The sequence below is a fragment of the Micromesistius poutassou genome, assembly GCF_964030765.1.
Source record: "Micromesistius poutassou genome assembly, chromosome: 7".
Lineage (NCBI taxonomy): Eukaryota > Metazoa > Chordata > Actinopteri > Gadiformes > Gadidae > Micromesistius > Micromesistius poutassou.
Genome location: NC_140277.1, coordinates 3867693 through 3881813, shown reverse-complemented (window position 1 = coordinate 3881813; position 14121 = coordinate 3867693). Strand labels below are relative to the sequence as shown.

The 14121-nt window shown below is 47.7% G+C and overlaps 3 protein-coding genes and 1 pseudogene across 4 annotated transcripts; 1 reads left to right on the top strand and 3 right to left on the bottom strand.

The window, feature by feature from the left end:
• Window positions 1-140: 140 nt before the first annotated feature.
• Window positions 141-2314, bottom strand: LOC311350130 (annotated as a pseudogene). The gene is made up of 5 exons (XR_014684149.1): window positions 2310-2314; window positions 1760-2012; window positions 1477-1631; window positions 1042-1297; window positions 141-935 (listed from the first exon to the last, which is right to left on the bottom strand). The product of XR_014684149.1 is annotated as an uncharacterized misc_RNA (transcript).
• A 92-nt stretch (window positions 2315-2406) lies between these two features.
• On the top strand, window positions 2407-5786 carry LOC311350128 (E3 ubiquitin-protein ligase TRIM50; the record flags this gene model as incomplete). The annotated part of the gene is made up of 7 exons (XM_084470153.1): window positions 2407-3251; window positions 3457-3848; window positions 4243-4338; window positions 4453-4686; window positions 4810-4832; window positions 4937-5070; window positions 5158-5786. The coding sequence occupies exons 1-7, from the start codon at window positions 3008-3010 to the stop codon at window positions 5784-5786; spliced, it is 1752 nt and encodes a 583-aa protein (XP_084326279.1). The 5' UTR covers window positions 2407-3007.
• A 362-nt stretch (window positions 5787-6148) lies between these two features.
• Window positions 6149-11449, bottom strand: LOC311350766 (hyaluronan-binding protein 2). The gene is made up of 13 exons (XM_084470843.1): window positions 11290-11449; window positions 10882-10999; window positions 10618-10710; window positions 10376-10486; window positions 10089-10208; window positions 9898-10008; window positions 9196-9367; window positions 8960-9057; window positions 8306-8699; window positions 7586-7728; window positions 7318-7452; window positions 6948-7093; window positions 6149-6538 (listed from the first exon to the last, which is right to left on the bottom strand). Exons 1-13 carry the CDS (start codon window positions 11347-11349, stop codon window positions 6377-6379), a joined length of 1863 nt encoding a protein of 620 aa, XP_084326969.1. The 5' UTR covers window positions 11350-11449; the 3' UTR covers window positions 6149-6376.
• Window positions 11450-11783: 334 nt separating this feature from the next.
• On the bottom strand, window positions 11784-13899 carry LOC311350456 (putative E3 ubiquitin-protein ligase TRIML1). Its single transcript, XM_084470475.1, has 4 exons — window positions 13471-13899; window positions 13362-13384; window positions 13122-13264; window positions 11784-12804 (listed from the first exon to the last, which is right to left on the bottom strand). Exons 1-4 carry the CDS (start codon window positions 13744-13746, stop codon window positions 12251-12253), a joined length of 996 nt encoding a protein of 331 aa, XP_084326601.1. The 5' UTR covers window positions 13747-13899; the 3' UTR covers window positions 11784-12250.
• Window positions 13900-14121: the final 222 nt, after the last annotated feature.

The window sequence follows — 14121 nt, the reverse complement described above, 5'->3', positions numbered from 1 at the left end:
GTGAAAATGGCCCCAGGTAGCCTACTTGGAACAACCACCATTACTAACCAGTAATTACAATTGATGGTGCAATACTAGTTCAAAGTCAGAGTCAAAGCTTTATTGTCCATTCCAAAATATGTGCCAGACAAATAGAGGAATTGAAATTGTGTTTGTCTCTGACACGGTGCAATAAGGAGACAAGGATACAATTATTTTATTTTACCTAAGTAATATTGACAATAAATTAATTCTAAATAGAGCAAAAATAATTTTGAATAGTGCAAAGGTGAGGCAAAACAAAACAGTATAAATAAAATAAAGTTAAAAAAGAAATGGATTGAAATGTGCAATATGAGGAACATTATGGACAGGTTGGCCCTCTGTTCTTAAAGGTCCCATGACATGCCACCAGGTGTGGTGTGATTAGCCGTTACAAGCCGTTTTGAAAATCTGTCTCTTATGCCATCATAGGTGGGTGTGTCCACCTAGATGTGTGCCTCCTGACGTGCGCCTCCCAAAAATTGTAACCTTCCGTCGAGGTGACGCAGCAGCAAGGGCTGTGATTGGTCCACTCACTAAAACCTGACGCAGAAACAAAACAGATTCATGACTGTGTTCAAGCATCTGGTCGTGGTCGTTGCGTTGCGTCGACGTGGAACCATAATCAGCCCTTTAGGCAGGCTGTGTCCCCAGCTCTGAAGGCAGTGTTCCTGGCCCCCAGCAGCCCACAGACCTCTCCTGTCAGCCATGGCTTCTGGTTAGCCTGGGTGGTGATGGTTCTGTTGGTGGTCACATCAGCAATGCATTTGCTAATGTAGAAGGTGACAGTGTCAGAATACTCGTCAATGTCTGTGAGGTCGTGGTAGGTGGCTGCCTGATTAAAGATCTCCCAGTCAGTGGTTCCAGCAGTCCTGAAGTGCAGCAGAGGCCCCCTCTGGCCACAAATGTGGCTCCTTCACTTTGGTCAATTAATGATAGAGAGATAGATAGATTAAACTTACCATGCCATATAGATCAATCATTGACATCCAATTCAGATCCAAATGTATTGATACCCACCTTCAATTTTGACATGCCAGTCATCGTAGTGGAAAATTATTTCCTCGTCTTCATCCCTCTTATTACTGCCTTCAGGGCTCCATTCAGTTAAGAATAGGCCTCTGAAGATCTGCCTTGTCAGTTGTCCTCGGTGGCGCAGAAAATTGGCAGAAATTGCTGCCAATTTGCAGTCACAAGGTCAAAAAACTGACCACAGGCATTCATGCCAGCGGCATACTGCTGAACCATACTGGCCACTGTTGATGAGATCGTTACACTGTTATCTTTTCTGCATCCATTTACAATTGAAGCAATGACATTCATTGATGACATACATTCATTAAACAGTCCACACACACACACACACACACACACACAAAATGAAATGTCTGCATTCAAAACATTTTTTCTGCCATTACACTCCATGTATGTTATGGTATTTTCATTCATTCTTACCCATGGAAACAGTAGTTGGCCACCACCCACTCAGTGACCTGTGGCACCTCATGCAACGTTGCCGTGTAAAATGTGGGCACCCTGCAGTCCGAGACCCAGTCCCCACAGGATCCCTTCAAGCTCTGCAGGTCCTCCTCAGTGTGACACGCCTTCAACTTTTCAAAATTAACAAAGAGAAAAAAAAAAAAGCTTTGTCTTCAATTTGCTGTGTTGGTATGCTGTGCAATAATGCAAATATCTACATCTTTATATGAAAAACATGACAGAATTTCATTAACGTCACCTGTTGCAGTTTTCCCCCTTTCTCCTCATCGAGCAGCACCCCTATGTCGAGGTCACTGAGGGGCGCTGACTGGCCACACATGAGCATGTAAACAGCCCTGTTAATGGACCTGGGCCCAGGGCCACCGTGGGACACCGCATTGTAGTAGCCTACTTCCGATGCTCCAGGGCATGAAGGTCAAAAGAAAAAAAAAAGGTCATTCGGGGGTCCCTCAAAGAGCCAGAGGGTTCCCTGAATCGCCATTATTAGGAGTCTGTAAAGCAGAGCACTGGGGAAAAGTCGTTTGATAGTGTGGATATATGTCTATGGTGCCCGCCACATGCACGCGATCATGGAGTGTTGCCAGATTGGGCCAGATTTCCAGCCCAATCTGGCAACACGTTGCAGCCAACGAGAAGCATCATCTGAACTAAGCCTTCTTAGGAGGCTCCAGCTGCTTTTTATACGTTTAGTAGTTCAGTAAAAAAAAATATCAGAATAACTGATCCCTGTAACAGCGAGTTAAAATATTTAGAATTTATATTTTCTTCTATAGACAGATGTTTATCACTGCATACTGTTGCATACGTTATATAAAGGTCAAAGAAAGTCCATTAAAGATGTGTGTCAATCTTATTCATAAGTGCAGACACACACACACACACACACACAGCTATACAGTATATATATATTTATTTAATATATTTATATTATATATATTGAGCCACTGCTATATATAAATACATACACATACAGACACAACCATTACTGTGTGACTGAAATTGTGAGGGCATGAAGTGTTTCGAGAGGCCACAGTGGGGAAGGAACACAATACAATTAAATGCCATCCATCTTTAATAAACGTTAAACATTTACAAAACTATATGTTATTCATAATTAATTTGGTTATTCCCAAAGGTGGATCATATTCAGTTGCTGATCAGCGAGAGCTCATGGCACATGTTTTTGAATTGTACAAATATTTCAATTCTGACAGACTAGGACAAGGTTTAATAACCAACTACGTTTATGTTCACTCATTCTTCAAACATCTTCAGCCATCATCTTTCTTCCTAAATTCCTAAATTGTAATCCAGACCTAAAACGCAACCCCCAGGTCTTCTTTAGTAATGCGATACAGGAGGCACGTGAGTAGTAGTGTTGTGCTTTGTGAAAGAAGCCCGATCACTTATTCATGAGCAGGGCTGCCAGCAGCACAACAAACAAACAGGACCTGGGGAAGCAGCTCCAAGCAGAGCCCGGGGGACCATGGAGAACTCCCTCAAGTGTCCCATCTGCCAGGATCTCTTTGTGGACCCTGTGTCGCTCCCCTGCGCCCACAACTTCTGCCTCACCTGCATCCGGGCGGTGTGGAACACGGATGTGTCCGAGGAGGGGCCGTTCTTCTGCCCAGAGTGTCAGATCATCTTCCCCTCCAGGGTCCCTCTGGAGGTGAACACAGACCTGCAGAGCCAGGTGAAGGACCAGGCCTGCAACGCCTGCAACCAAGGCAGTAGTGAATCAAATAAAAGCCGGTAGGATACAAAGCAAAACCCATGCTACAAAACTGTTGAAACGGTTGATGTTTCTGTGTCAACTCAAACCAAAAGTTGCATGTTTTGGAATTTTTGGAATTGTGAATTTGGCTAGTGAAAGGAATGGTCATGTGTTTAGAAGAATAACAAGCATTTGTTATTTGCATCTGCGTTTATAATGAGGTCTCTCTCACAGTCCACAGGCCCGCAACGGCACTGCGACGGAGGGCCAGCCGTCTGGACCTCCCGGCGGTTCGGCCACACTGTCTCCACCCATCGGCTGTGACCACTGCATAGAGGCGGCGGGCTCGATCGCCGTGAGCACCTGCCTCACCTGCGATGCCTCGCTGTGCCGGGCGCACGCTCTGCTGCACCAGCAGAGAGCGGCGCTGCGGGAGCACACGGTGGTGGGCGTGACGGGGGACCCCTTGTCCCTGAAGTGCAGGGAGCACCGCGAGGAGCTGAAGCTCTTCTGTATGGAGGACCGCGTCCCCGTGTGCTGTCTGTGCGTCCTGGTCGGATCGCACAAGAGCCACCGGGCCGTCCAGCTCCAGGAGGCCTGCTCGGACCTGAAGGTGAGGCCAGGATCAACACCGCCGCTCCCCATACGCAGAGTATGCAGAGCGAGTAGGGCCCCCAAGTACCTGGGGGGTCCCCAAGTACCTGTGAGGGGCCCCCAAAATTAAGGTTGATACATTACAATTTTCAAAATATATAAATGAATTACGAACAGGTCCTCTGTTTTAGCACCAGCTGTGATGTTGTTGATCAACCATTACAAGTCAAAAAAGCCTTTAGTGACATCGACCTACCAGTTGCTACAGTCCGTCATGTAGCCTTTTGGGTTTATCTATCTATCATACATCTCAGTGGACAATGGACATGTGTGCTGTCACCAATGGGTCGATTTTAAAATGGCTTGTTATGGCTTATCCCTTTTTTGACTGGTGACTGCTGCATTTTCCTTAGAACATGCTCGAGACCACTATGAGTCAACTGCTGGAGAAGAAGAGTGAAGCAGAGCATGCCATCAAGGACCTGGAGACGCTGTACACACAGACAATGGTACACTTCATGCAGTGTTGAAGACAAACTACCAACCCCCTGATTCCACACGGTCCAAATCATCACTGTCTCTGTTTTCACACTTTTGTTCGTTTGTTTGTTGTTTGTTGTCAGGATTCGGCTGCAGATTTCCGGGAGAGAATCTCGGACAAGTACAGCAGGATCCGAGCCGTCCTGGACGGAGACGAGCGGCTCATGATGCAGATCATCGACGCGGAGGAGAGATACACGACGGAGTGGGTGGAGACACAGAGGGTCGCCATGGAGACCCTGATCCAAGAGGCCGACAGTCTCCGGGCCCAGAGCCGACAGCTGCTGCAGGAAACCAACAACCTGAGCTTCCTACAGGTGGTCGATGACTCCTGGAACATCTGTGTTTAAGCGTATAGTACAATGCTTTTTTCATCGGGATCTTGTGCTATCTTCCACTGCCAAGCAAATGACAAAACATTTTCTGCTTGCTTTTAACAGCAGATCACAGCACAAGCTCTAGGGTGAGTGTGTTTCATTCAGGCTTCTCTGTCCATCCCTCAACCCTGAACTTTTTGTTTACATCTAATCAGACTATTACTGATGTATACGGTGTATCTCGTTGTAGCAGCCCTCTGGATCTGCCACCCATCCAGGGAGTGGACGGATACCTGTGTGACCCCCAGAGGATGAGGACGGCGGAGAGGCTGGTGGACGACCTCTCGGTGGCTTTGTCCCCGCATTTCCCCCGCATTTGGTCCCGTTAGTATCGCCTCAAATCCCCAGTCCCCTGACTCCCCTGTGTACACCCGGCCCGAGTCAATTTGCTTGCATCTGTCTTATCTGCAGGTCTGTGTTCTCCCTCGTTGGACTTGGAGACCGCCCATCCCAGACTGGAGGTGTCCCAGGACAGGAAACAGGTGTTCTGGCGCAGACAACCACCCCATGAGACCCAGAATGCTCTCACGCCCTATGACTGCATGTACAGCGTATCGGCCCAGGAGGGATTCACCACGGGCCGGCACTACTGGGAGGTCATCGTCCAGGACAAACCCTATTGGCTGATTGGTGCGACCACGGGGCCGGCCAGTAAGCCGGCCAGTAAGCAGGAGGAGGCCTCCTTCGCGGGTGTGAAGGGAGACACGGTGTCATGGTGCATCTACCACGGAGAAGGGAAGTACTTGTCGTGCCATGATACCCTCGAAAAGCCACTGTCCGTTCCGGGGAAGAGGCTCCGAAAGCTGGGCGTATTGGCTGACCTCCAGCAGGGGGAGCTGTCGTTCTACGATGCCGACACGCTGGCTCTGCTGGAGAATTACCGCGTGAAGGGCACGGAGGCGCTCTTCCCCGTGTTGAACCCTTGTATCGACGTGAACGGGGTAAACCGCCAGCCCCTCAGCCTGTTTAGCCTCGGAGACGACGGTGACCGAAACGTATACGCAGATGAGAACGAAGGCGGAGGAACTGGTTCAATGTGACCGTTTAGGATGTTATGACGGGTAGTTATAACATCTCGGTCAACCTGTGTTAGATAAGTGGCCCTTATCCAATTTAACACCGAGATATTATGTAGTATATATTGTGTCTGAGGCCTATTGATCTATTCACCTGAATGCTCTGCTCTGTGGACCCACTGCAGGGTCAAAGGTTACTTGATACCGTATTGTTAATTGTGTGTCACTGAAATTTGAAACAGAAACATGTTGCAATTGTCTGACTTCTGTTGTTCAAGTTGTATTTACAACTTGAATATGGCTTTTATTAAACAAAACATGTTTATCTCAAAAATAGACGTATTTTCTTTTCTCAGGAAAGGTTTATTTAAAAGATTTAAAATCCATTTATATCCCATTTATATTTGGTGATGAGGGAAGTAATTCACCTGACTTTCAATAGACCTGACCAGATCTGGCTTATCAGTGTCTTATCAGGTTTCTCTACATTAAGTTTTTATTTTTATTTCACACATACACAAGGCCTTTAGAAACAAAATACAAAATATATCTTAGCCATACAAGACCGGAAATACAGAGTTTAGGCTCAATTCACAACCCATGCGTCACTAGGCTTATTTGGTTTGGGTCTTCGACTTAATCCATTCCAGGTAGTCTGTAACCCGTGTGTAGACCCCTGGTTTGTTTGCACGGCCACATTGGTCCCCCCAGCTCACCAGACCGTAGATGACCTGGGCCTGGTTCTGCTCACATGTCAACGGTCCACCAGAATCACCCTGAGAGCATGGAGGAAACTCGTTTATCAACTATAACTATAATACTAACTATTCGTTAACTATCTATTGTATCTAAGACATCAGAAGATGTCTTAATCCAAAATGACGTACAGTGAATTTTTCGATACATGTTAGTTTAGGAGCAAGTAGGGGTTAGGCACCTTTGCACAAAGATGCCTACAGACTTAGGGGATCGAGGCTGGGAGTCAAGCCCCCTAACAACTAGAATATCCTGCCTCCATAAGACACCATGCTTCCAAATATACCAATGCATGATATTTAATGACCCGAGCCAAACACTGGGCCTAGCAAACACACGCACACACAGACACACACAAATAAACATACACACATTCACACATACACACACACGCACACACACTACACACAGCTATCGCTGTCGACTCACCTGACACGAGTCCACGCCTCCCTGCAGGTAGCCGGCACAGAACATGCCGGGGCCCACAGATGCACCATATACTGTAAGGCTGGAGCACTTGTCCTGGTTGATGAGGAGTACTTTGGCATCCAGAAGGTGGTCAGAACCATAATCCGCTGCAACCAAGGCAGCATTGAATCAAATAGGAGCCAGTAGGTCACAAAGCGAAACCCATGCTACAAAACTGTCAAAGCTGTTGATGTTTCTGTGTCAAATCAAATCAAAAGTTCCAGGTTTTAGATTTTTTTGGAATGGTAAACTTGGTTTGCGAAAGGAACGGTCATGTGTCGGGAACAGTAGAAAGCGTTGCATCTGAATTTTATAACAAAGTCTCTCTCACAATTCTCTGTGGCGCCCCATCCAGAAATGGTGCACTCTGAGCCGTCCGGCACCGGAGCATCAGGCATGCAGACGGCCCTCACAAACTGGGTCTCCTCAGCGCAAGAGCCGTTCTCGCTCTTCAGCCTCAACACAGCTGCAAGAGAAACACTCACGTCATGTGACACCTGTGACACCTGGTGACATCCATCACCTGTACTACCTATTGAAAGTCTAAATGTAAATGTAAACAGGAAGTTTGATCTGAAAGGAAAGCGTAATAGGATCACCTATATCGTTGAAGACAGACGAAGGCGTTTCTCTGTAGTTCTCGTGGATGATGGCCTCCTCCACCTGCAGGGTTTGCTCCGTGGGCTTCTCTATCCCCAGGGACACTCCACCCAACACCACTTCCATATCGTTCTTCTTGTCGCTAGTGGCAGACATGAAGACGATTAAAAACAAGTAGAAGTGATACCTACTCCGAATCTTTATTTGAGTCTGCTTACATGTAGAGTTGTTCCGATACCGATAGCAGTATCGGAAAATTCCTCCGATACTGCCTAAAATGCAGTATCGGGTATCGGCAAGTACGCAAGTCTATGTGCCGATCTGATACCATCACGTGACTAGCTCATTTACTACACAGGTTTAGAACATCACAAACACTACAGCGTTATGCTGCCTTCATTAACGGTCAGAGTTGGATAGTCAGAATGGGAAAATCGTCATCTAAGACCTACGTGCGTTCAAGCTAATACGGAAAAACATGGATGCTCACGCTTAGAACTAGAAGAATACAAATGTATTAAAAAAAATTGTTGACAGTAAGTGAACCGACTATACATTACTGTCATCGAAAATAACCCTTCAATAAAAATGAGTGCTATTAGTAGTTACAATGCTGCTAGATGCTGTATCTGTATATAATCGTATCGGCCAGTACTCAAGTTCAGGAATCGGAATCGGTATCGGGAAGGAAAAAATGGTATCGGAACATCTCTACGTACATGCAGTGGCCGGCGGTCAGAACCCAGCAGCTGTCGATCAGAACCCCTCCACACGTGTGTCTGAAGGGCAGGGTGCTGCCTTTGAGCCTCATTTGCAGGGACACCTGCCAGGGCAGGGCCCCGGGAAGGGCCTTCAGACCGCCGTAGATGCGCTGGATGGACTTCTTTGGCTGCGCTTTGCCACAGGTGGAGAACTGTGCAGGCTCTGTCGAGGTAGGTGAAAGGGTCGGAGCAGGCTCAGCCTCAGTCGGGACCACAGGTTTGGTGGGCCCAGGCTTAGTGGGCCCAGGCTTAGTTGGCCCAGGTTTGGTTGGCCCAGGCTTGGTGGGCCCAGGAACGCTTCCAGTGGGCTGGGGTTGGAGGCCGGTGGGCATCGGCCCAGTTGGGGGTACGACTGAAAGAACATAAATCGGAAATTACATGTTTGGAAGTTGGTAGCTTGATTTGGAAGGACCATCAATACCATCAATGACCATCGATGGATTGGGGGTGCTAGTCAAAATGTCAATAGGGAGATTGGAAGTTGGAAGTGCCTCTAATTTGGAAGTGGTCTTTTCGCCACCAGGGGCGAAGCGTCATTTGCTAAAGTTGGAAGTTGGAAGTAGGTTCCAAACTGTTGTTGTTGTTGTGGAGAAGTGGGACCCGCAGACCTACCTGTGGGTTCGGCGCACTGCTCCACATCGCAGTAGTCCCACCGCAGCCGTCGGCCCTTGCGGATGAAACACCAGGGCTGGCTGTCACCGTCGGGGTTCCTAGGGGGGTTCAACATGGGTGAGTCAACATTACCTGGTCCCTCGGACCTCTGCTCCCACTACACGGCTACAAAGTACATGTTTGCCATCCGCCCTGCTGTCGTTTTTTTCCTCTTTTTTCCTGGTATCCAAGCTGACCTGCAGAAGTTGTGAGGGCCAAGGCCGCTGTCGTTCTCCAGGTCGTTGAAGGGGTCGACGCCGTTCTCCAGGATGAAGTGGGAGTTCCAGTGGAGACACTCATCCCCGTCCTCCGTCTCGGTCATTTTGCCACGGTAATCCTCACCGTCTCCCTCGTAACAGTCATCGGGGCCTGGAGTCATGTGATGGTGTGATTAAGACGCCACAAAAACACATGCAAGCACACACTCGCACACACACACACACACACACACACGCATACCCACACACAGGCGTGCGAAGGCATACGCATTCGCATGCACATACACACACACAAACACACACGAGTAGGCATTCACATGAACAAACACACACACACACGTGCGAAGGCATACGCATGCGCATGCACACACAAACACACACGAGTAGGCATTCATATGAACAAACACACACACACACACACACACACACACACACACACACACACACAAGTAGGCATTCACATGAACAAACACAAACACACACACACACACGTGCGAAGGCATACGCATGTGCATGCACACACAAACACACACGAGTAGGCATTCACATGAACAAACACACACACACACACACACACACACACACACACACACACACTCATTGTCGGAGAATGAACCACATGGAGGAGCATGCAGTGCAGTCTGCATTAAAAAAAAACTCCTTGCCGGAGTCAGTATTTACCAACTTGGCAGAAGCGGCCCCTGAAGTCTGGCATGCACATGCAGCCAAAGTCGGTCCCGTCCTGAACACATGTGCCGTTGTATTTACACGGGTTGGGGTTGCACAGGGAAGCTTGGAGAAGAAAAGAGAAAACATTGAAGGCAAGAAGGCGGTTAGGATCACACTAGCAGCTGATAGAAGAGAAGCTTCACCTTTCCTGCAGAGGGGGGGCTGGAAGGGCTCCTTGCACCTGCACTCGTAGAACGGGGGCCTGGAAGTCAGCACGCACTCCCCGCGCCCACACGTCCACCGCTTGCAGACTCTTCGACCTGCTGGCATTGTCAAAAACAAAAATGATGAGGGCCTATGGATACAACACCAAATGTTCAGCTAAGAGCTATTTTTGTTATATATATATATATATATATATATATATATATATATATGTGTGTGTGTGTGTGTGTGTGTGTGTGTGTGTGTGTGTTAATCGTGCACTAACCTCTTTCACACTTCCTGCCCTTGAAGGGTTTGGGACAGTCACATTTGAACCCCCGGTTTCCCTTCTCCTCACAGACGCCGCCGTTTTGACACGGGTTAGGGTTGCATTTACCTTGGATACAGACGAGACGAGGCGAGGAGACGACAGGTTCACAGGAGCCGTTTGTATGTCATATCAGAAATGGATCAGACATGATCAGAATCAGTTAATCAGGATCTGCTACCAATGGCTCCCCGCCTCACCTTCTGGCTCTTGAAGTTCAAAGAGCCAGTCAGAAGGATCTTCTTCATCTTCCTCATCTTCCTCCGAGCCATCCCTGACCTGGAAGAAAAGGTCTAACACGTGTTGCCCGTGGTTAACTTTCCTTCTCGCTCACTATTTGGAAGCTCAAGACTTTCGTTCTTTGCTTGTGGCACATTGGCTTATCGGAGCAAAAGAGAACACACATCTTCTTTATATCATTGCGTTCATACGAAATGGTGCAAAACCAGAATGAAAGCCAATACCTTCCAATAGCTCTATTACCCCTCCATACTTCTTTACATATTTGCTGTGGGGTCTGCCGGCCTGTCTCCCATGTCCGTGCCCGTGCCCGTGTCCGTCCCCGTGCCCGTGTTTTCTCGGCTGAGTAAAAGTATATCACATTATTATCATGCATCATGTGTAATGTATTAAACATCACGTGCAATGCATATAAATCATTTATTTTATTTTTTGTTTTTCAAAAAGTACAATAAAACAAAAAACAATCAATTCAAGCTTAATACAAAGCTTTTTTTTTTATTATTGAAGGTTACACCTATTATCAAACACAGGGACGAGCAATCCATTTCAATAGGATTCAACATTGGCGTCCACTGGTTTCGAGGTCAGTGCATGACCAAAAGCACCAAAGCGTATGTCATGATACACACCTGAGCAGGTAGAATGAGCACCACTAGGAAGAGGAGACACAACAGGATCCCCAGCTTCATGATGGCAGTAGATCCAGAACGCGTATGACGGTTGAACGATCAAAGGACAAGCATCTGGTAGGTCCTCCGAGGCCACTGTCAGTTGTTCAGCAGACATTTATGTCATTTAAGCAGTCGCTTTTTACAAGACAAACATTTGCACAGGGACACTAACCTTTGAATGGTGGACGGTTGAATCTGTAGCTAATGCTGAGTCAGTTGTATTGATTTTTCATTTTTAGTGGAATGGGTTTATTTTTATTTTCCTCTTATTTTATTTGATAAAATAGAACAGACTTTACTTAAGCTACACTTTTTTTTTTACAATACAACATACAAACCCATTTTATGCCTTTTCTCCATTTTCCCTTTATATATACTTTTTTTTTTGAGTGGGCATGGTAGGTGGGTGCAACTCATTGCAAAGGTTCCAGAGTGCATGTTGGTAAAGAGCGTACTATCTGTTTGAATGTAGACATTGGCCCATCCATTTAAAGTCGCCAGCTGATATTGGTGAGATTGATTTAAAGGCGAAGTGTGTAGGATTTAGTGACATCTAGTGGTGAGGTTGCAGATTGCAATCAACTGAATACCGCCCGCGATTCTACAGCAGCCCCAGATTCCAGGAACTTTTCTGGTTTAGGTTTACCTAATTCGTTATTGTTTCAAATCTATATTCCATTATTGTTTCAAATCTATATTCCATTATTGTTTCAAATCTATATTCAGAAATTGTATTTTGTTAGAACGGTGACCGATAAAGTTAACCCAACCAAAACAACAACAATAAATAACCACCAAACAATAAACCGATCGGACTAAATTCCGATTTAAATTCCGCAATTCCATTCAATTTCCACAAGAAAACAGGAAAAAAAACGTCATCAAGAGTAGCGCACTACAAAGCCTCACAAAGTGTCAGTCAAGTCAAGCTGCAGATCACGATGGGGTTAACGTTGGCCCCGTCGTGGTCGTGTCCCGGACACACCGCCAGGTGCAGCGGGTGTGTGAAGCTTCCGGCGCAGAAGCAGTACAGCGGGGTCATGTCGTCCGCCCCCAAGAACGTCACCATGCCTGCAGGGAAACTGCACAGAATCCCGATGTGCTGGAAACGCCGGGTCACAGGGAGCTGGTGGGGGACGCCGCTGTGCCAGGCCGTGTACTCGCCGTCGAAGAACTCCACGCACCAGGATTCCTTGCCCCGCCCCAACCAGCAGTCCTCGGCGTTGCCCTTGCGGGCGATGGTGGGGTAGGTGAGGCCCAGCTCCCAGTACGTCTTCCCCGTCACGTCCACCTCCCAGTAGTGGCGACCGTCGCTGAAGCCCTGCAGGCTGATGGCGTTGAGGGTGCTGTCGAAGCGCCCGGGGAGGTCAACCACCTCCTGCCAGGCCTGTGTGTAGGTGGCACGGTCGCCCCCCGGTGAGATGAGGAGTTTGGGGTGGGCCGTCTCTGGGTCGAGGGACACCTGGCTGGAGTCTGAGGGACGATAACAACACCTGTAATAGCACACCAGAATAGCATTTCTCATAACAACTTGCCCATCCAAAGACTGCATTAGCACATACTTGAATGGTTTCCAGTTCATCCCGCTAGCATAGCAAACACACCCGGTTGCATCATGGGTAACTACCATGTCAAAAAATTAACTACTCAGCATTGAACAGAACAGAAATGAAACAAACATGCTGGCCACAACTATACTATACTTCTCATACTCATACTATACTATATGTACATGGAATAACTGGGTTATTGTAGAAAAGTGATCACCCTTTTGTCGGTGTTTGACTTACATGCCCTGATGAGTTGCTTGGTGATTGGCGTCTGGGATCGGATGAGTTGGAACATGCGGTCGGTCAGGCTGAGGATCTGGTCTGCCATGGCCTCATCCAGGCTCACACTGCTGGGGTCTGTGCTGTGGAGAAGGTGGCTGATCCTGGGGGAGATGGATGTCAACAAAGAGGGTGAAGAAGCTGGGCCAGTTCTGTTGGTTTTGGAAGATGAACCATGCCCAATGGGCTACTACAACGTACCTGTTCACAATCTCTGTTTCCTGCTGCGAAGGGTAAGAAAGACAAAGTAAGCGAGAACTTGGAGAATTTTTTTTATGGATATATGGACGAACATAAACACGTTTGTCACCATCTCCTCAGTGGGCATCTCCTCCTGGGCCATTTGGGCGGTGGTCCTGGCCAGGTCCTGCTCTATCTCCTGGATGAGAGAGCAGTTGCTCTCCATGAGTCCGTCCAGGGCGTAGACGGCCGCTCGCTCCTGCACATCAAGGAAGGCCAGCGTGAGCCTCAGGTCCTCCTCCAGAACCTTCTGGAGCTCCTCATACTTCCTGATGATGCTCTCCTTTATGGCCAGAGACCTCCTCTGAGGCAAGTAAAAGTCATCCACCACTGGGGTCAGGTACATGGGATCGCTTCATCCGGTACACAGAACTGAACACCTCACAGCGTACACAACCACAGAGGGATAGTATCGGAACAGTCCGGAAGGTCTTACTGTGATTTTTGACTGGCGCGCAGCCAGATTCTTCAGTCTGTGTTTGACTGCATCTCTTTGTCGTGTTAGGCACTCCCGACGTCTTTCTAGCGTCTCCTGCGGAGAGGGTTTTCAGAGATATTTAATGTGATTCTGATTCATTCCAGTGGGAGTACATGAGGCAAGAAGCGCTACGACAGAGCATAGCGCTAGTGGCTGGAGTGACCTCAATTCTTAGACTTATTTTCACTGCCTTACCTTCTGGAAGGGAAATGTACGTGTAGTATAGTATGAACAGTTGTGGCC